At 38.8% G+C, this 22,818-nt stretch overlaps 1 protein-coding gene across 1 annotated transcript in view; it reads left to right on the plus strand.

Moving 5' to 3' along the window:
- SNRNP40 (small nuclear ribonucleoprotein U5 subunit 40) overlaps positions 1–22,818 on the plus strand; it is a 52,617-nt gene that overhangs the window by 24,903 nt on the left and 4,896 nt on the right. The window contains exons 5-8 of the mRNA XM_074217869.1: positions 6,057–6,179; positions 16,446–16,566; positions 19,042–19,124; positions 21,081–21,142. Coding sequence (XP_074073970.1) covers positions 6,057–6,179; positions 16,446–16,566; positions 19,042–19,124; positions 21,081–21,142 — 389 coding nt within the window. The remainder of the gene's footprint in view (positions 1–6,056; positions 6,180–16,445; positions 16,567–19,041; positions 19,125–21,080; positions 21,143–22,818) is intronic.

A 22,818-nucleotide genomic window follows, 5' to 3' on the forward strand; every position in this document is an offset into this window, starting at 1 on the left:
AGATTAAGTGCCTACTAAATGTTCTAGTCATTATGCTATGGGGCTGGGCATACATAAGGTCAGAAATAGATCTGACTCCAAGGAGCTTACAATCTTAAAATCACTAAATATTATTACTCAGTGCACCCTTACACAGATACTTGGATATTTCTAAACTTTAAAAAAACTTCTATGTGTACATTCTACATAATCATATTTAAGGATTAACTGAATTCCAAAGAAAACATTTGTTCTCAAATTGTGCAGGTTAACGATAGAGCAAAAACCCTTCCAAAAGGCAAAAGATAGTCTTACAACCAACTGTTCTGCAAGGCCAAATATAATCCTCCAGAGAGGGAAATAGAACTTTAATGGAATAGAGAGTATTTCCAAGTATTTCTGATGAAAATACCAGGAATTTTGAAATGCAAACATTTGAGTAAAGAGAAAGCTAGAAGTAAACTTATTTCAACAAGCGGAAGGGACTAGGATAATGTCCCTTCAGGACTTTTAATGTCTTTCAAGCAGTCTGGGGATGCATTGATTCTGTCCTGAGGGTTTAAAGAAGGGAAATAGAATGGAAGATGAAAGAAGAAAGAAGCAAGTGGAACTTGCAGTTTCTTGTTGTTGTCACACATGGGGAGACTATATAAACATAAAGAAGGGGTGGGAAAATTAGGCATTGGATAAACCTTTTTTCAATGGAAATAGACAAAGGAGAATTGGGCATGTTCGTATGTATACACACACACATAATTTGGTGAAATCAGGAAAACAGGATAATATCAGACGGAATAAAGTTATGAGCAGAACTCAATCTTGAAAGGGGAATTAGGGGCGGCTTGGTGGCGCAGTGGATAAAGCACTGGCCCTGGAGTCAGGAGTACCTGGGTACAAATCTGGTCTCACACTTAATTACCTATCTGTGCGGCCTTGGGCAAGCCACTTAACCCCATTTGCCTTGCCAAAAATCTAAAAAAAAAAAAAGGGGAATTAAACTGGATGGGGGGCGGGTTCCAACTAGAAACCAGCTAAAGAGGGTACCTTTTAAACACTTGAAGAAATGGCTGAACAAATTATGGTCTATGGTTGTAATGGAATATTAATGGTCTGAAAGAAATGCCAAAAGATAAGATTTAATAGAATTCCAAGCAGTAAGAATGAACACAGTGAGCAGAAACCAGAGAACAATTTGTAAAAGTACAAAAACATTGCAAAGAAAAAAGCTTTGAATAATTTAAGTATTCTGATCAGAGCAATGACTTTTCCTAGGTCCAGAGGACATGATGAATTGTATTATCCACTTCCTGACAGGCATATAGACTTACATTTTTGGGACATTGCTACCATGTGAATTTTTTGGTTTTGATTATGCTAATGTGTTACAGGGTTTGAATTCCTCCCTCCCATTTAGGAATTGTGTGATGAGAGGTGGTAGGGAGAAGTAGTGACGCCAACAGAAATTTCATTGAAACATTTTTCTAATGTCACAGAACAGTTCTGAAAGTGGTGTGTGAAATTTATAATTTGCTTTTAAAAAATTGGTAATATGGGATGGCTAGGTCATGCAGTGAATAGAGCACCGGCCCTGGAATCAGGTGTACCTGAGTTCAAATCCAGACTCAGACACTTAATTACCTAGCTGTGTGGCCTTGGGCAAACCACTTAACCCCATTTGCCTTACAAAAAAAAAACCTAAAAAAAATTGGTAATATGATATAGATTCATGGGTTCATTGACAATTCTCTTTTTGTGTCTTGTTTTATTGAATTTTGGGGGTGTTTTAAGTTCAAAATAAAAAAATAAAATTTCAAAATCATTATGAAACCTGCCTCCTGTTCAAGACTTAGGACCTTAGAATATCCATCATTCGAGGCTTTGCAAAATTCTTAGTCATTGGCATCACCCAGACTTAACTGCTGGCTGTGATTGTGAGCCCTTTTTTCAGTCTCCTAAACATAATCTCTGTCATGTGGGACAGGAGCATTATAGTGCACATCTCCAAAGCTCACTTTTGGTCTTGTGTATTTAAATGCCTTTATGTCTTGAATATTGAATCCTTATCAGAGCTACTGGGTACAGACATTTTCCCCCATGAGAACTCCAGTCCTTTTTTATTTCTAAGTGGGTTAATTTTGGGGTACAAAAGTGTTTATATAAATAAATTTTATATATAATAGAAATTATGTTTTATCTTTTAAAATAGCTTCTCTTATTTGTTTTGAGCCATGAAATGCAAATGATCTTCTATTCTAAGTTTTTACTGGCATTATCTTTAATATTCAAATCTTTTACCAATTTCAATTTTTTTTTTTGCAAGGCACTAGGGTTAAGTGGCTTGCCCAAGGCCACACAGCTAGGTAATTATTAAGTGTTTGAGGATGGATTTGAACTCAGGTCCTCCTGACTCCAGGACCAGTACTCTATCCATTGTGCCACCTAGCTGCCCCCAATTTCAATTTTTTTTTATAGACTATAGTATTGGCTGTTGCTCTAAGCCTAATTGTTTTTAGACTGCCTTACAGTTTTCCCAATTTCCTAGGTAATGTTTTATGTTTCAGGTTTATCATATACTGGGTTATTGTGTTAAATTATTTTTTGTTTGAACTACATCTTTTTCTTTTTCCCCTCCACTTTATTTTGTCTTTTCCCAATTACATGCAAAGTTAGTTTTCAGCATTCATCCATTTGCAAGTTTATGAGTGCCACATTTTTCTACCACCTTTCCTTCCCTCCCCCCTCCCATGCCAGCGAACAATCCGGTATAAGTTGTACATGTACAATCGTGTTTAACATATTTCCTTATTAGTCATGTTGTGAAAAAGGAATTGGAACTAAGGGGGGGCTAAGACAAATTTTAAAACATGAACATAGTATGTTCTGTTCTGCTTTCAGACTCCATAGTTTTGTTTTGTCATTTTCCATAACAGGTGTCTCAGTATTGACTTTGATCACTGAACTGCATTCATTCATCCTTCTCACAATGTTGCCATTAATGTGTACAATTGAATTGCATCTTAAATCAAGAGAGAAGTTCTATAAAGAAGAGCTAAGGAAGGACTCTATTCAGGATTTGGGGCAGCTAGTGCAGAAGAGTTAAATGTGAGGAGAGCAGGCCAATTTGATTAAAGCATGAAATGTAAGATGGGGCAATATTGTCCTAAAGATAGGTTGGCACTGAGTTGTTCAGAGCTTTTAATGCTAAACAGGAGTTTATATTTATCCTAGAGGCAATTGGAAACCAGTAGACTTAATTAGGGGAGTCACATGATCAAATCTGCACTTAAGGAAAAGGAACAGTTTTAAGTTAGATGAATCAACTGCTTGGTTTGGTGGGTCAAAAGGAAATGACACCAGAATAGTGGTTGGAGTTAGATGACAGGGCTGCAAATGCTGTCCAAGGGAATTTAGATTAGGCATTAGTGATCCATTGAAGGTATTTGAGCAGGATAGTAGATACTGTGTGCAGAGTAAAGTTTCAGGAAGAGTTATATGTACTAATGATATGGCTTAATGGACTTTAGTCTGATGGAATCATAGACTTTCCAGCTGAAGGGGATCTCTGCATCTATTCCAGTTACCTCATTTTACATTTGAGGAGCCTGAGAATCAAAGAATAGAAGAGGGTCAGAGTCTTGCAAGTTTCCTAACTGGTAAATCACAAGATTAGGATTTGAATCCAGGACCTCTGACAGGACCTACAAATCCTGTGCTCTTTCTGTCATACTACAGTATGTCTTCATCTTTGAAATGTTTCAAGTACAGAAATGGGGAGTACTTCTCAGCTAATCCCAGAAAGCCAAAGTCCTAACCTCTGGTGGATTAAAAATGTTTGGTCAGTTGACTTGAGATTGGTGCCATATTTGAGGTCGTGTAGTCATAATGTTCTCCTTTGACTCTTTCTGTTTACCTGTCTGAGGCTAGATTTGAACTCAGGTACTCCTAACTCCCAGCTGGTGCTCTATCCACTTCGCCACCTAGCTGCCCCTAGACAACTTTTTTTTTTAAATTAAAGATAATAATCTTTATTCTTCGTTTAAACTCCACAGTTCCTTCTCTGGTTATAGATGGTATTCTCCATTACAGATCCCCTAAAATTGTCACTGATTATTACACTGATGAGTGAACACGTCCATCTAAAGTACAATATGAATATTTGTGTAATCCCTGTATAAAAGGGAAACTCCTCAGAAATATAAACTTAACTAGGCACCTTTGGGTATGAGAATAATCTGACAGGACCCCAATGCTTGACTCTGGGATCATGAGATATACCATAAATTTGTCTGAGATACACAAACACTCTTGTTAACCTAATCATTTTGCTGTTATCTGTAAAATTCCTGCTTTCTCCCAAGACTACCTCCCCTTCCCCCAGATGCAGCTGGAACCATAAGATAGTAATATTCCATTCACCTTGAACCTGTGGAAGCCCCTGAATATGTGACTCCCGCTGTCTCAGGAAGCATGTTAAGACATAAAAGCAAGATCTATACTAGGCCATATGTTTGCATATATTTGTAATAGTCTGACAAAGAAATATATCTAACTGCTTCTGTACCCTGCTTGCTCACAATACCGCCCCCCCCCCCCAAATACTCTAAAAACCTCATTCTCTGGACATTTGGTGCTATGTGCTTTGAGAAGGTGTTTCCACATAGTCATTGGTAATAAAATGTACTTCCCAAAATTCATAGCTTGGTCTACATCTTGCTTCTTTGGGTTCAACACATTAAGGTTGCTATCACCCCAGTGTTGCTGTTAGGGTGTATAATGTTCTTCTGGTTCTACTCAACTTGATCTTGCTCAGCATCAGTTCATGCAAGTCTTTCTAGGCTTCCCTGAATTCCCATCCCTCCTGATTTCCAATAGAACAATAGTGTTCCATAACATACATATACCACAGTTTGTCCAGTTATTCCAAGTGATTTTACCCTTTTTCATGATCTATTTAGACTACAGACCTAGTAGAGGTATTGCGGGATCAGAGTTTACCCATTTTTATTGCCCTTTGGGTATAATTCCAAATTACTCTCCAGAAAGGCTGGATCAGTTTACAACTCCACCAACAATGCATTAGTGTCCCAGATTTCCCACATCTCCTCCAAGATTGATAATTATCCTTTCTAGTCATGTTGGCCAATTGTAAATGTTAGGTGGTACCTCAGAGATGCTTTAATTTGCATTTCTCTAATCAGTAATGATTTAGAGCGATTTTTCATAGGACTTTCTTTGATCTCCTCATCTGAAAATTGGTTAGGCAGTTTTAAATAGGGGTGACATGGTTTTGTAGAAGGAACATCAGATTCAGGAGGTTCACCATTCTGAAGTCTATTTTAAGAATATCTGTGAAATAGAGTCATGTCAGATACATGTTTGAGACCAGGTTAGTTTGGCCCAATGAGCCTCATGGGTCACTAGAGTTGTAGTCCTCTCTCTCATAGAAATACCTCCTTTCTTTCCCCTCTCCTTCATGCTAGCTGTCAAGGCCTCTTCCCCAACTTCATTCCTTCCCAAATAGCTTGTGTATTTGGAATAGGGCTTTGTTTTCATTGACAAATGGTGTCTTTGGCGTGGGAATGAGGGGACTTCTTCCAAAAGTGTAAGCTAACACCTTTTCTCTGCCTGGAGCAGGGAGAGATGAAGGGGCATGTGCAGGGTCACACAGCCAGGATGCCTCAGGATTTCAAGGGTCAGCTCTGAATTCTCTTATCCCACACTGCTTCTCAGTTACCTTGGGTGTGTCTGTGTGTGTCTTTGGTTTCATGTGTGTGTTTATGTGTGTTTTTTGTGTATTGTGTGTCTGAGGTGTAGTAAATATATTATCTCCCCCAATAGAAGATAAATCTCTTGAAGGCAAGGATTGTTTCATCCTTGTCATCATATGCTCATTGCTTATCAGGGTACCTTGTTGCATTTGATAAGAATTCTCAGGAGCACTAGGGAGTTCAGGGTCTATAAGCAACCATTGTTTAATTACATTGTACTTTAATTACACTTGAGCCCTTAAACTGGAAAGATTTTGCAATGGGAATAAGTTGCATTGTTAATTGAACATCTGCATTCTGTCATTTCAGCTTTGGGATATCCGGAAGAAAGCTGCTGTCCAGACATTTCAGAATACCTACCAGGTCTTGACTGTGACCTTCAATGACACCAGTGATCAGATTATCTCTGGTGGCATCGACAATGATATCAAGGTGTGTCTCTTGTTGAATAATTCCCTTTTTCCTACCTCCTTTTCCCCGAAGTTAATCTTTTAAACACATAAGTTTATGATAAAGCTATACATGATACCAGTGAAGACTTTTATGACTTTTAATGAAAGTCAAGCTTTTTCTGAAGTAATATCTCAAGTTCCTTTTTTGTTAATTTATCTGTTTATCATTGTAATGATTCTCATGGTAGTTGACATTCATATGATGCTTTCAGGTTTTACAAGAGTTGATTTGATGCAGCAACCCTTTGTAGATACTACTTTGTACTTATTGCTAACATTTTTCAGATGAGGGAACTGAAACACAGAGAAATTTATGGACTTGCCTGGGTTATGAAATTAGTGAATTTCTGAGACAAATTGAGATCTGTCTTAAGTGCAAAATGAGGGTTTTTTCTCCACTATGCCATAGCAGGCTATTTCATTTGGTTACTTTTATTATATTTTCCTGTGAGATTGGTTTATTTAAGTTATTATTTTCCCATTTTGTCAAGTTGGATAATTGGTATTTTAGTCTGTAATCAAACATTTCGCTTGGGTTCTCTAATTTTTTAGAATATTTTGTATTGTATTCCCTATTGATATTCCTAATTTCTTTTGTGCTTATTGTGGTCTTTTCATTTTCTTTGTAATTTTGTTGATTTGTGTTTCTCTCCTTTTTTTATTTGCTAATGACATCCATTTTTATTAGGCTTTTCAAAAAAAAACTTTTGCTATTTGTTTGTTTGGATTTTTTTGCAAGGCAGTGGAATTAAGTGATTTGTCTGAGGTCACGCAGCTAAGTTAGTTTTAAGTGTCTGAGATCAGATATGAACGCAGGTCCTCTTGACTCCAGGGTGGATGCTCTATCCGCTGCACCACTTAACTGCCCCTGCTGTTTATTAATTAAATTGTACTCTGATGTTCTATTAATATCGGCTATTTTCATTATCTCTTTGGACTATTTGTTCTTTTTTTAAGAGTCTTTTAGTGTAGATTTTTATTTTTCTCCTATTTCTTATTAATGTTGCCCCTCAGAACTATAAATTTGCTTCTTAGAACTAGTTTACCTGTACACTAAGGATTTTAAGTATTATTAGTGTGATCATTTTTTATAAACATTCTCTTAAGGGGCGGCTAGGTGGCATAGTGGATAAAGCACCGGCCTTGGAGTCAGGAGTACCTGGGTTCAAATCTGGTCTCAGACACTTAATAATTACCTAGCTGTGTGGCCTTGGGCAAGCCACTTAACCCCATTGCCTTGCAAAACAAAAACAAAAAAAACCATTCTCTTATCATTTTTGTGATTTTTATTAGACCTACCTATAGGAGTTTAGTAGTTTAATTTCCTTTATAGCTTTTAGTCATGCTATTATTTCATTTTATTGCATTGTCATCTTGAAAATATAACATAAATTTCTGCTTTTTTTGTTTTTACCAAACATAGCTTTTAAAAAACAAGCCAGTTTTCCTGAGTTTTATGTTCTTTTCAAGAACATATAAGAATCCTTTGTTTTAGTCACTTAATTTTGTCCATTTACCTATTATTTCCAGCTTATTCAATAAGCTTTTGATTTTTTTCTACTCTTCACTAAATTTTAAATATTTAAGCCCCTTACTATTATGATTTTATTTTTTGTAATATCATTCTCCTTTTAATAAGTATAACTTAAATTTTTATTGTATAAAAATATAAAATTAAGCATCTTATCCATTATTCCTTATGAGTCATAATGCCCATAGTTAAGTTTTTTTAGTTTGCCTTCAACTTTGTTTGCCATCATTATTCCCACATGCTTTTTTTTTGAACTTGTAGTTGCATGATGTGGTTAGATCATCCTCTTTTTTAAATTCATATATGGCTTTGTTATTGTACATGTTATCTGTAGATGAAACATTTGCAGATTTTGTTTCATGGTCCACATTTGGGTTTTAATCCCCATTAAATGAGATTGAAATTTATTGTGATAAATGTCAGATGACATTTATCTTATATTTTCAAACCTTCTTCCCATTTTATTGTTCTTGATATGTCTTGAGGGAGTAAAATCTATTTTAACTTTCCATAACTGCTTCTATTGTTAAAAAACCAATTAGTGAACCAAATTAAATTCTCAATTTAAATTAAGGAAATGAATTCTTATACCCTGAGGCTTGGCCCCTTTTTGTTACAGATGGCTTTTAGGAGTGCCAATTCACCTTTCTCTTAGTTTTTTTTTTTTAATGATTTCTTACTTTTTAAAAATGTTTTAAGTAATAACTATGGATATATTTAAGCCCTCTTCCTTTTTATGTTAGTCTTAATATACATTTTCTTTTCATCCAAACTTCAACTTAAATGTTTTCTTACAATTGCAAAAACTTTTAAAAAAAATTATCAGTTAAGGGGCAGCTAGGTGGCGTAGTGGATAAAGCACCAGCCTTGGAGTCAGGAGTACCTGGGTTCAAATCCAGTCTCAGACACTTAATAATTACCTAGCTGTGTGGCCTTAGACAAGCCACTTAACCCCATTTGCCTTGCAAAAACCTAAAAAAAAAATTATCAGTTATATGTAATGATATATTTAAAATAGATTATTGCTTCTGTTAAGTTCATTCAGTTTGAAATTTCTATAATGCTGGTAGGTATAGCATCTATATTCTAAACTTTAACATCTAGCTCCATGCTTTTAAAACTTTTGTGTAGTTATGTCCAACTTCATTAATTGTCCCTTATTTTTGAAAAGTTGGACGATAGTCTAATTGGCATTTTTATATTTTTCCTTGACATTTGTAGGTCTTTATAATTATGAAACATAGCAATTACATGCATTGGAGATTTGTAATTAGGGTTTTTTTTTCATGTTGAAGTCTACTGTCTTTATAGAATATCACCTTTTGTGTATTCTGGAAACTTTTCTCTATATCCTCACATCTAGTGACATTTTTTCTTTTCTAATTTTCAAGAATTCTGATCTAAAGTTCACAGTTCTACTTTTGTCTCTTTTCTTACTTTATTCTGCACATCCATTGGTTGTCATTTGAGTTCTTTTTATTTTTTATAGACAATTCAACTTTTATTTTTCTTACTAATTGCCCTTCATTTGGTTTTATTCCACTATATACACTCCTGTCATTTCTGCAGTGTTACTGTACAATTTTTATTTTACATTTGTCTCTTTCTGTACTTCTTTCTCCCTGTCTTCCCTCCCAACCCTAAATTGAAGACTTCCTTTAATTTATTTATTATACATTTTAATTTCAAAGACATTTTATCATCTACTTTCATATTATAGAATTTCTGCATTGTACTAGAATTTGTCTTTGATTTTTCCCATTATTTCTGTTCAGGACTGACATTGGCAGTAGGGGTAGGCCTCAAAAAAGATGTTCTGGGTAAGAAATTGAATAGCCAGGCCTTTATGTTGTCAGTAAGGGAGATAGATAAAAATGTTGGCTCCCCTGTATCAACTACATCTGGTATCAAAGGTATTAGTCTCCAAGCTCAATGATACTGGGGTTGGCTGTTGAAATTCCTTTTACCCTGTGGTGGCAGACAGTCAGCTTGGTGGCTGTTGGTGTCTACAGCTATGATGGTAAAGCTTGGGTGAGTAGTGGGGACTGCTTGGCAGCTGTGGTTCTGAGGAGCAGACTATGGTAGTGAGAGGTAGACTGCCTATAGAACTGGGAAATTAGCCTTAAATGTGGTAGTTCAGGAAGCCATGGAGATTGGAGGATGTCCAAGTTTAGACAATAGAGTGAACAGGAGGGTAGCAGGAGCTCCAGCCAGGAGCAGCATCTGGTAAGCAGCCAGAGGATTTCCTAGGGCCCTTTGGGGTGAGGGGTTCGAGAGGGGAAGAGATGCCTTTTATGTTCTTGAATTGGCTTCCCTAGAGCCTTTTTATTTGCCATTCTCCTTACTGTGCCTATGTGTGTCATAAGCTGATTGTATAGAATGGGATGGTCTTTGACCTAACTTTTAAGCTGGGAAAAGGTGTTTTGAGGGTAGTGCACTAAGAGAAGGCAGGCTTGTGAGAGAGGAAGGAGGACTTGCTGCTCAAGAACTCTGTTGCTTCTCTTTTCTCCTCAACTCCGCAACTGCACTGAGTGCCCTATGGGCTGGGATGCCCAGGTAGAAAGATAGATATTCCAGGAGACAGGCAACAAGATTTGTGACCCATCTCTGCCTAACTCAACTCCATGAGCAGCTAGAGAACCTCTTTAGCCCCCCTTTGCTTATTAAGAAGAGTGAGTATAATGAGGCAGCTCCAACCCTGACCCAGCTAGTGGTTCTTCTGTCTGCTGCAACCTACCTAGGGTCCTGCCAGCCCCAGCAATAGTATCAAGCCATACTTGGGAGAAGGAAATAAATCTATACTCTTATTTCCATATTTACACATTTTAACCAGTGTCTACTGTTATTTTTAGTAAATCTACTCTTATGAACCCTCTGGAGCCCTTCTTCTAGTGTTATTGATAAATTGCACCTCTTATCAGAGCTATGCTGTCATCCCTTCAGCTAGTTTTAAATTTGACCAGTCTTTCTATGTAGCCCATATGCCATTTCATAAACACATCTTTGTTCATCCTATGTGTCACAAATTTTTATCATATTTGAACCCAGTTTCTTTGACTCCAGAAACAGCCTGGAAGATATGGCTTTGTGTCTTGACTTTGACATTTATAATCAAGTTAATTAATGTCTCTGAGGCTAGGTTTTCTCATTTGTAAGATAATTTTTAAACATTTATATTATCTTTCAATCAATCCCCCCAGTAAATTTTGTTCATATTCCTTAAATATTACTTTTTCCTAGACTAAGGAGACTTAATTTTTTTTCTTCTTGCCCTTGCTCTCCACGATCTTTTTTGTTCTTCTAGAAAACATTAAAAAACTAATGTTTTCTCTTTCTTGAAAGGTAGGCGCTAGAACTGAAGATAATGTTCCAAATACAGAAGTTTCTGATTTTGTAGCTACCTTCTTTTCCAGGTTTGGACACTCATTATCTGATTTTATTTCCCTATTTGAAGATCCCATTATAATCCCTGCTTTCTCCCCCACCTTAAACTCACTAGCTAGGAATAGCTGCAGCTGATCAAAGGAGATCAAAGAGATCATTTTTAATGATCACCTCACAATACTATTGAACTGTTCTTTATTTATCCACCAACCCCGGGGGCAGAGCGAAGATGGTGGTGTGAAGGCAAGAATTCCTGGAAACTCATTCCCCAAGAAACTCCAAAAGCCATCAAATTATGACTCTAGTCAAAATTTAGAGGTACAGAACCCACAGAAAGACTAAGATACAATTTCCAGGCCAAGACAACTTATGTTGTCACAGGAAAGGTCTGTTCCACTGGAAATGGGGGTTGGAAAAAGTTGCGGTGCAGCACAGCTGGGCTGGACACCTGGATCTGTGGCAGAGGGGGTGGTTTCCAGACCTCTTGGCCCAGGGATCATTGGGGACAGCTGGAAGGGGTGGTGAGAGAACTCTGCCGCATCAGAGTGAGTGCAGAGTGGAGCTCTGGCCTCATAGCAACCCTGAAGTGAGAATCTATAGCAGGAGTTGGCACATCCAGAGCTCTCAGCCCATAAACAGTGACAGTAAGGGATCAGGGGAGACTGTAGAACTCTCTCTGCTCTCTCTGAGGCAGGACGCAGCTGTTTGCCCACACTCAGATCCAGGTTGCAGTCTGTGCCTCCACAACACCACCATATCCAAGCACGGATCATCCTCACAGCTCTAGGGCAGAGAGAAGGACCTAAACAAAGGCAGGAGAGCAGTCAGAGCCTCTCATAAGACATTAGAGGAATTAAGGTCCCTATGAGTTATCTCAAAAAAAACCCAAACCTTGGAAGTGCAGCAAATCAGTCATAGACTGAAGAAAAGAGCAAATAACAGAAAAAAGAAGAATCTGACCATAGAAAATTACTTTGGTCCCATGGATGGTCAAAATACATACTCACATGATGACAAAATAGAATCTTCTGTATCCAAAACTTCCAAGAGAAATAGAAAATGGGCTCTGGCTATGGATGAGCTCAAAAAAGACTTTGAGAAGCAATTTAAGGGAAGTAGAGGAAAAATTGGGAGAAGAAATGAGACCGCTGCAAATAAGTCAAAAACTGAAGAAAATAACATATTAAAAACCAGTTTATACACCCAAAGGGCAACAAAAATGAATATCCCCTTTGACCCAGCAATACCACTACTGGGTCTATACCCTGAAGAGATGATGATAAAAAGGTAAAAACATCACTTATACAAAAATATTTATAGCAGCCCTGTTTGTTGTGGCAAAGAATTGGAAATCAAGTAAATGTCCTTCCATTGGGGAATGACCTAGCAAACTGTGGTATATGTATGTCATGGAACACTATTGTTCTATTAGAAACCAGGAGGGATGGGAATTCAGGGAAACCTGGAGGGATTTGCACGAACTGATGCTGAGTGAGATGAGCAGAACCAGAAAAACACTGTACACCCTAACAGCAACATGGGGGTGATGTTCAACCTTGAAGGACTCGCTCATCCCATCAATCTGGAACAATTTTGGGCTGTCTGCAAAGGAGAGTGCTATCTGTATCCAGATAAAGAGATGTGGAGTTTGAACAAAGTTCAAGGACTATTCCCTTTAATTTAGAAAAAAAACACCATATCTTATTGTCTGATCTTGTTACCTCTTAGACTTCTTGTCTCTTCTTTAAAGATAAGATTTCTCTCTCATCACACTCAATTTGGATCAATGTACAACATGGAAACAAAGTAAAGACTGACAGATTGCTTTCTGTGGGGGGGTGGGGGGAGGGAAATAAGATTGGGGGGAAATTGTAAAACTCAAATAATATCTTTAGTAATAAAAAAAAAATAGTTTAGGCCAAATGGAAAAAGCAACACAAAAGGCAAATGAGGAGAAGAATTAAAAAGGCAGAATTTGGCTAGCTGGAAAAGAAGATAAAAAAGCTCTCCAAAGAAAATAACTCAGGGGTGGCTAGGTGGCACAGTGAATAGAACACCAGCCTTGGAGTCAGGAGTACCTGGGTTCAAATCTGACCTCAGACACTTGATAATTACCTAGCTGTGTGGCCTTGGGCAAGCCACTTAACCCCATTGCCTTGAAAGATCTTTAAAAAAAAAAGAAAGAAAATAACTCCTTCAAATGCAGAATGGAACTAAAGGAAGATGATTACTTTGTGAGAACTCAGGAAGAAATAAAACCATACCCAAAAAACCAAAAATTAGAAGAAAATATGAAATAATTCACTGGAAAAATAACTGACCTTGAAAACAGATCCAGGAGAGATAATTGAAAATTACTGGACTACCTGAAAGTCATGACCTGGAAAAAAGCCTAGACTTCATTTTTCAAGAAATAATATAGCAAAATTGCCCTAAGATCCTAGAAGCAGAGGGTAAAATAGAAATTGAGGGAATTCACCAATCACTTCCTGAAAGAGATCCCAAAAGAAAAACTTTCAGGAATATTATTATAATCAAATTCCCAAACTCCCAAATCAAAGAGAAAATACTGAAAGCTACCAGAAACAATTCAACTACTGTGGCTCTCTAGTCAGGATTACACAGGGTCTGGCAGAATCTACATTAAGGGCTTATAGGGTTTGGAATATGATATTCCAGAAGGCAAAAGATCTTGGCTTACAACTAAGAATCAACTACCCAACAAAACTGAACATCCTCTTTCAGGGGAAAAGATGGATTTTCAATGAAATGTGACTTTTAAACTTTCTCATTGAAACCCACCACCTGAAAAAGAAATCAAAATCACTGTTCATTGGAGGATCATGGAAAATTAACGTTAAAGATCATTTAACCAGGAATTCTTAACCTTTTTGTGAGTCACAGACCTAATTTTTTTTAATTTTGTAATTGAAAGAAATGCTAGATTTCAGGCAGAGATTAGTGAAAATATTTTTCCCTCTATCCAAGTTCATGGATCCCCTCAAAAACTGAGACCAAAGAACTTCCCTGAATCACATGTATAGTGAAAGGGTCAGGACTGAAAATCACATTGTGGTGATGCTCATTTAGTGCTCTCTCTGTTCACACTAGCCTCAGGGAGTTACTAAGTATTAATTGCGTATTGAGGAAATAGAGAAAGCATCAGCAGACAGCTGGGGAGACCTGCTGCTCTGTGGCTCATATCTTTTCCTCAGAGAATGATGACATGAAATCAACTTTGCTTCTGTGTTTATCATCAGGGACTTTTGTTTTCATCGTCATATGCACCATGCCTCACACACACTAGGCTTGGGACTCTGTCAGTCCTTGCTCATTCATCTCTAGGAAGCATTGGCTGTTTCAGAACCAGTGGTGGGATGGGTAGAGCCCTAGGTTAGCATCTCATCTCTGAAACTTAGTCACTATGTAACTCCTGAGCCTGTTTCCCTATCTGTAAAATGAGAGTAACTGTTTCAGGGTCATTGTGAGGGTTAAATGAAATAATGTCTATACACCACTATTTAAACCTTAAAGTGCTGTATAAGTGTCAATTATTAGGAAAGCAAGAATTGGGGTTAGATAATTCTTTCAACAGCCTGTGAATTCTCTACACAATACTTAAATATAAATCTGTTGGTTTGTTATGGTTTCTTTGTTCCAAAAGCTAAGGATTAAGGGCAAACCAGTTCCTTCTAAAGCTCCTTGAGGCTCTGTTCTGCCAGGAAATATGAGGAAAGAGACTAAGGACAGGGAAACTTAAGTAGATTTTGGCTTGCTAGGTACCTGACCAAGTAATCTGTAATCCTGTCCTGATTAGCACTTGTGATAGGAAATTTATTTGGGGTGAGAAGCAACAGAATGGAGTTTTTGCAGAAATTTGGCAGAAATAAGCACCTGGCTCTTGTGGTTTTAGGTTTTGTTTTGTTTTTTTTTTGGTGAGATCCCTGAAGTGCTTTGGCTCTAACAAAACCATCTTTTAGCTTTACAAATCCCTTAATTCTTAAGGAGGGAAAATTTGGAAATGTGGAAATGGAAAAGTACCCATAGTTTGGGTTCTGGTGAATTTAATTCTTTCCACATTGCAACTGAGCAAATTTCAGTGAAGCTGCTAGTGAAGAGCAGCATTGATAGTTCCAACAAATTGTTCACCATTCTCAGCACTCCTGAGTCCTGAGGCAGGAAACAGCCCGACAAATAAATTCTTAAAGTATATTGGGTTCTGCAGATGAAGGTGTATTGATGGGAAAAGGGGAGTTGTTTGCCCTCTGGATGGGCTTGATTACTGGCACCTGACTGAGTCCTCAGGCCAGTGAGGCTGATGGTCTGCTTTTCCTTATTCAGGCAGATGAGCAATGTTTCAATCTTGTATTTAAGATAAATGTTAGCCTTAAATCCAGATTAAAAAGCATCGCTACCTAGTCACCAAGAGAACATGTCAAAAGAAACTGATTCCCTTGTAGTGTGTGTATCTATTACTACATTTCCAATTTTAAGCTTGAGTTCTGGAAAATATATTATTAGAATTAATCTCTGATCCCTTGTGAACCTTTTTCATCTATTTGCTAGTAAAGTTTTGTTGTCTTTTTTAGATAGTTCGTGGTTGCCATATATATATTCTAATTCTATTTCCTTTTCTCTGACTTTTCATATAACTATTTGAAAATATGGGGGTGGCTAGGCGGCGTAGTGGATAAAGCACCGGCCCTGGAGTCAGGAGTACCTGGGTTCAAATGCAGTCTCAGACACTTAATAATTACCTAGCTGTGTGGCCTTGGGCAAGCCACTTAACCCCATTTGCCTTGCAAATACCTAAAAAAAAAAATCTATACTATTAAAATATATTTATAATTTTCTCATTTCTTACTATTTTTCATATTTGTAATTTTGAAGCTTAATAGTATTCTGTTCAGGGGTGGCTAGGTGGCGCAGTGGATAGAGCATGGGCCCTGGAGTCAGGAGCACCTGAGTTCAAATCCAGCCTCAGACATTTAATAATTACCTAGGTCTGTGGCCTCAGGCAAGCCACTTAACCCAATTGCCTTGCCAAAAAAAAAAAATATTCTGTTTAATCAATATGCCATAGTCTGTTAGGTCATTCTTTTTTTTTTTCAAGACAGGGATTAAGTGACTTGCCCAAGGTCACATGGCAAAGTAAGTATTAGGTGTCTGTCAGATTTGAACTCTGGTTCTCCTGACTCCAGGGCAGGTCCTCTATTCACTATGTCCCCTAGCTGTCCCAGGTCATTCTTTAATTGCTGACCCTATAAGCTAATTTCTAATGTTACAAAGCCTCAGTAAGTATACTTTGGTAATACTTATGTCTTCACTTAGGTCTGGGACTTGCGCCAAAACAAGCTGACATACACCATGAGGGGCCACGCTGACTCTGTGACAGGCTTGAGTCTAAGTTCTGAAGGGTCTTACCTGCTCTCCAATGCAATGGACAACACAGGTATCCCTGGGGGGAAGGCACATTGTCAATTTCACCATCCTACAAGTACCATTAAAGAGTGCTCTAATGGCAATTAGATTATAGAAACATGGTTAGAAAAACCCTACCCCCAGAGGGTAGGGTCAGGGATAGACTTCTGAAACCTCTTGGAGAGTCATTTTCAAGTAATGAGGAACAAATTGTTCATCTTGTATGTTAAGTTTCTGTTTGGTTCATTGAGAAAGTTAGTTTATAATTTTAAGAGGTTCTGGGTTTTCTTAATCCCCTTAGCCAACCTCTCACTTGGAAGAGTAGAAATGCAACTACCACATTAGAGGAAGTAGATGGGAGGATGTAAAATGTAGAGGTAGAAGCCAGGGACAGGTGGGGAAGAGATTTTTCCCCTTTGTTGTACAGTTCCATGCTTTGGTGTTCCAGACTAAAGGATCTTCTGAGTTTCAGTGACTTGACAGTGAAAACATTATCATCCTAAATGTCAAATATTCCTAGTCAGCCTTGATTCTCAATCCTGGTTGTCTTCATTTTACTTTAGGCTGATTTTTTTTTCTTAGGAAAGATAGAATTTCCTTAGATTTGGGGCTAGGTTATTTGGAACTTTTGAGTCAGAGGATCTAATCATTTGGTTCCTGCCTTGAATAGATTTTTCAGCTAGCCAAATGAAGCATTGACTAGAGTAAAGAAACATTCCTATGACTGGGATGAGACTAAAAAGAAAATCCCTTGCTCTTGTTTGTATGTTTCATAACACTTTCACAAAGGTTATCTCATTTGATCCTCATCAACTCCTGTCCTTCCATGGATTTATAAGTATATTTAGGTCAGGGATTGATTCATTTTTCATCTTTGTAGCCTTAATGTGCTATGCTGTGCCTTAATTGATGTTTATTGAATTGTATACCTTTGAAGGGAAACCTAAGCCAGGTATTAGTTTTCCCCACTGTACAGATATAGAAATTGAGTTAAAGAGAAATTAATCTTTGTTTAAGGTTTCTCAGCTCATTCTTGACATCATCAGCTCTAGGACTAAGGTCTGCTGGCTCTCCTCCGGACAGTGACTTTTATCTCTTTTGAGGGTTTTCTGGACCAGATGGTGATAACCAATTTCCCAGTTGCCTAGGAATACTCAAGAATTCTGCAGGGAAATAGACTCAAATTGCCTCCTTCACTTTAGAGTCTTTAAGCCCTTTGGCCTTCCCCACTCTAATATCCCCACTGTGCAGATCTATATGTGGGCTTTCCTAAGGGTTTTCTTTTAAAGAGCAGGGACACAGGAGCCGTACTCATAGCTTTGTGCAGTGATGTCTTTTATCCTAAGTGTTTGCCATCAGTTTTTAAGAAGAGCAGATCAGGAGTGCTATTGGAAATCAATAACTGAAGCCACAGAAACTTAAGCCACACATGTGGACTAAAAAAAAAGTTAATTAAGACTAGATAGGAAAAAAAGGAGTGAGAAGCAAGGGAGGTAACAGAGAATGAGAATAATTTGGAGATTGCATCTAATTTAGACTGAACTTATGAGCTATAATCATCCTTGTTTGAAGTGTAATTCCAGGAGTCACAGAGGGAGCTGCAGCTATTAGAAGGAATAAGCAGATTCTTGTGGATTTGCCTGTGGGAGTGAGACTTGGATATGCTCTAGAGGAAGAAAGGGCCGTAACTGGAGATGACCAGGAAGAGAATGGTGTCAGTGCACAAAACACTGGGTGGTCAGTGAGAGACCTGGGCTTGGGTCCCGGCACTGCCCCTGACTCAGGCATCTCATCTTAGGCAAGGCATTTTTTCTGAGCTTCCATTCTCTTAAAATAAAAAATTGGGACTTAATGACTCTGATGGTCTCTTCTAACTCAAATGTGTTTGTGTGTGTGTGTGTGTGTGTGTGTGTGTGTGTGTGTGTGTGTGTGTAAAGATACACAGTTACATACATATGTATCAATGCACACATTAAAATCGGGGTTGGGTTTTCTGGGTAGAAAGGTTAGAGGTAAAATAACTGAAGAACTCAGACTATCATGGGGTAGGGTCAGGTTACTCTATGTGGAATTTCGATTTGTTCATTCTAATATCCCTGGCTATAATACATTTTTACTTCAGAAAGAAGAAGGGAATAAGCTGGATTAGGCAGTGTAAATCTTGAGAATATATGTCAGGTCACTGCTGCTGATCCTGATGCCACTGACAGTGAATTGAGAAGGGCTGGTTTAGTTTGTATTTTTCTTTTGGTTTTACTAGGGAAAAGCATTAAAGGCCAAGATTTAGAGCAGTGTGTTTGACCCCGAATTATATGAACTCTATCTAATGAGAGCCAAACACATTCTCTTCCCCTTTCTAAGTGTCAGAAGAACCTAAGCAAGCACCAGGAGATATTATCTACTGCTCTGAGCTTCTGTCACTCAGAGAAGGCAATGTCTGCTTTCAGGTTGGCTCTGATCTTCTGTCCACATGTGGTCTTTGATTGCTGTGCTTGTTTCTTTGCAGTTCGGATCTGGGATGTCCGGCCTTTTGCCCCCAAAGAAAGGTGTGTGAAGATATTTCAGGGAAATGTACATAACTTCGAGAAGGTAAGTCTAGTATGACCATGTTCTGCTATTTTCTAATGATGCCTCTATTAATGTGAACATAGCAAACTCTTGCTATGTTATTATCAGAAGCTTCATTGTCAGAGAGAGGGATCCTATAGAAATCATAGCATGCATTCTGGGAAGTGAATTCTCTCCCGCCACATACCTCAAGAAGTGAGGATCAGAATGAAGGAATCTGAGGTATAGGTATTTAGCTTGGAGAGGGCTTAGATAAGACAAATATATAACTAGCTTCATATGCCTGAAGGGCAGTTACATTGCAGTGATATGAGACTCGTTTTGTTGCCTCCCAAAGAACAAGGAGTGAGGATGGATGTCTCAGAGAAGTAACTTTGGATTTGAAGCAAAGGCAAACTTTGCCATAAGATAGAACTGTTTGCAGTATTTGGGCTGCCTCGGGAGACAGCAGAGGTATAATGGCCTTTGTGGGAAGTTGTCACATGTAACATAACACATCTTGAGGGCAGATGGATTTTGTCTTTGTAGCCCTACCACTTAGCACAAAGCAAGTGCTTTTAATAAATGTTAATTAATTTATAGAGGGGATTCCAGCTAATAATCAGAAGTCAGTACCTCTGAATATTTTCTCCATCTGAGATTCTTTGATCTTGTTGTGACTTCTTTTCTTCCTCTTAAGGAGTAATAGTGCCCCCTATGAAGTCCCTTGTCTCTTCTGCGGTGTCCCCCAGCTAATGACACAAAAGCTAAAACCACGACTACTGCCTATATCCCAGGACCAGAATGCAGGTGTCCTCATGGCCAGGCCAGGCTGACTCTGCCTAAGACTGGGATTCTATCTGCCTCAGCAGTGGTCTTGACCTTAAACTGCTTAAAGCCGAAGATACAACCATACCTTTCCTAGCTTCTATTACCATATACTTAGTGATAAGGAAATGGAGGATTCCTAGAGCCTACCAGAATAATATATCTGTTCTGTGAGTTCACTGGCACTAGGTTTGTTCTGTAAATCAGCTCTAGGATTTTTGTTTTTTAAAGAGAAAGAAAAAGAGTTTTAATAAGGACCAAAGAGAACAAAGAGAACTTTTTGTAGGCACAGCAACAAGATTTCTCTGCCAGGTATAACTAATTAGTTATGTGTGAATTAAGCATTTTTTGTATTTATCATATACGAGTTATGAAGTAGTAACATTGGTCATAAAACACAATCCATAATTGCTGATCATCTTCCTAGAGAAAATAATTAAAATGTGACTTGTGATATTTAAAAGTAAAACCAGACCTCCTGCCTCCCCACAGGATCTCATTTTTAAGCCAAGGTTGCTTATCATAGACAGACTTATTTTGTAAGATAGTTATTTTTTTAGTTGTATACATTTTACTTCTCCCCTCTATTAGATTATGAAGCTTTGAAGTATAAGGAACCTTGTTTTACTCATCTCTCTTGCCCCCACAGCCCTGAAATGCTTGGGAAATATGGGTTGTTTAATCAGTGAAGGCTCTGGACCCAGAAAAGGGGTAGGAAGAAGCAGGGAAAGAAAGAAAGAAAGAGAGAAATCACAATGAGTGTGACTGGGGTCAGGTCCCAAATCCACCTGCCAAACCAAGTTCTCCACACCAGGGAGAGACAGACTTCTGGGCAGAAGGCACAGCAGCCAGGGAGCCACCCTCAGTGACTGGCCTGCCAGGTCAGGTGTGGGGAGGCAAGAGGTCTGATTTACTTAGAATCTGCCAGTGAAGAGGAGGCATGGTATGGGAAGAAGAACACGGAATCCAATGTCAGAAGACGTGGTTTGGGGTTGGGCTCTGTATCATGAGCCTATCCCCTTGCACTCCATCTTGACTTCTTCCTCTAAAAAGAGGGTGTTGGTCCCTCATATGGCCCCTCTGCTTCCTTCCAGCTCAGTTATCCTTTGTTGTGGTGAGCATTTCAAAATGCTGCTCTTTTCAACAGACCCTCTTTGTTCATTGTTGCAGAACCTCCTGAGGTGTTCCTGGTCACCTGATGGAAGCAAAATTGCAGCTGGTTCAGCCGACAGGTAAGAATTATTGCAATGTGAAAAAAAAGAATGATACAGCCAGGCAGGATTTGTCTCATGTTTAATACATGGAGCCAGGGACAGAGCCAGAATGATCTCTGTGGTCAGAAAGTGAGAGACTACACCACTTGGAAGCTTTAAGTACTGATTCACAAATACACCATTTTTTTACCCTTGTGATGGAATTTTGAGTAACTCAGTGCCAGGCTTCATCAAGGTCCCTTCATGGGCAGGCCTCCTTCAAGTGAGCTGAAGGCAATTGGAAGCTTTCCTTGATGAGTGAATAAAGATTGGCATGAGTGGAATGAGAGTCCAGGTAAAACAGGTTAACCTCTTGCATGAGAAGGGAAAACAAATCTGTGTTAGATGTACTTTTACATTCTTTTATAGTATTAAATGTACTTTGAGATTCTTTCATAGTTATCTGCATTTGGAATGAGGATTGGAGGTTCATGAACTGATGAGGTAGCCAAGCTCCAAGTAGCGGGGGAGAGAGGAACAAGGCAGCCCCAATGGCCTGTGCTGTTGGTGTACAGGGGCCGTGTTCACTCCCACCCCCCACCCCTTTGAAGTGGAGCAACAGATTAGATAAGAGCTGAGGCAGATAGCCCTGGCCTGCTGTGAGCCCCTTCCCCCATAACTGTTTGAACAAAGGTGTTGTCCTATCCTATTAGACCTTGGCATAGACCCCACCACCACCAATGGTACTGGCACCTTGCCTCCTGCAGGAAGCTGCAGAAGAGGTAGCTCAAGACCCTAAACCTGTACCTCTTCTACTGCTCTCAAGGGACTCTGAGAGTCATTAAATTAATCCAGTGCTGCAAGGCAACCAGAATGCCTGCTGGCCTTGCATGATGGTTTCTCTCTGTGAATGACCTTTTCCAGAGGAGCACAGCAGCTTGTTGGGGGCGTAGTACAGAGTCAGGGACCAGACTTCCAGACCTGACTTGCTGCAGCTCCTCCTCCCTGTGTCCAGACAGTCTACCTCCTTAGGCCCCTGGGAAGTCAGGGGATCTCAGAAGAAACTTCCACTCTTGGAAGTACATGAAGTTGCAAAAGTTTGTTTTTCTTTCTGGAAAGTTCCCCTGAGATAAAGAGGACAAGTATCACAGAATCTTAGTGTCTCTCTTCTGACTTGTCTGACCTTGTCCTTCCTAAAATGTGGGGCCCAGAACTAAACATAGTTCCTCAGACCATTACCTCCCTCAGTCCTCGATGTTGCTTTTCACTCTTAATGTCTTTTCCCAGAGAGGAAAGGTAAAAACACCAGTGCTTCAGCTTAGCTCACTGGTTACTTGAGGCTTTTCTGAGCAAGGGTTCCAGGGAATTACTGGAGAAAATGCCCACAAACTGAAGCCCCATCTGGTTCTTACAGATTGAAAATGGCTTTGATTGTTCTATCAATATCACTTCTCAAATTCTTAGAATTCAGCAGATTACCTTCCTTGTTACTTAATTGGATTCTTCTGCATTTATATTTGCATAAGCTTTCCTTCAAATCAGTTTCCTCTGACCTCCCATTTTTTCTCTCCCTCAGTGGCTTTGAATTGTTCTTTGATTGCCAAGTGGCAGTCTGGGGAAAGCCCCACCTTTGACCAGCTGGCTGCTAGTAGGGATTTTCCTGGAGACCCTGACAGCACCAGATACACTTTGAAGGATGACAGAAGGAACATTGT

The sequence above is a fragment of the Macrotis lagotis genome, chromosome 1, assembly GCF_037893015.1.
Source record: "Macrotis lagotis isolate mMagLag1 chromosome 1, bilby.v1.9.chrom.fasta, whole genome shotgun sequence".
In the NCBI taxonomy this organism is placed as follows: domain Eukaryota; kingdom Metazoa; phylum Chordata; class Mammalia; order Peramelemorphia; family Peramelidae; genus Macrotis; species Macrotis lagotis.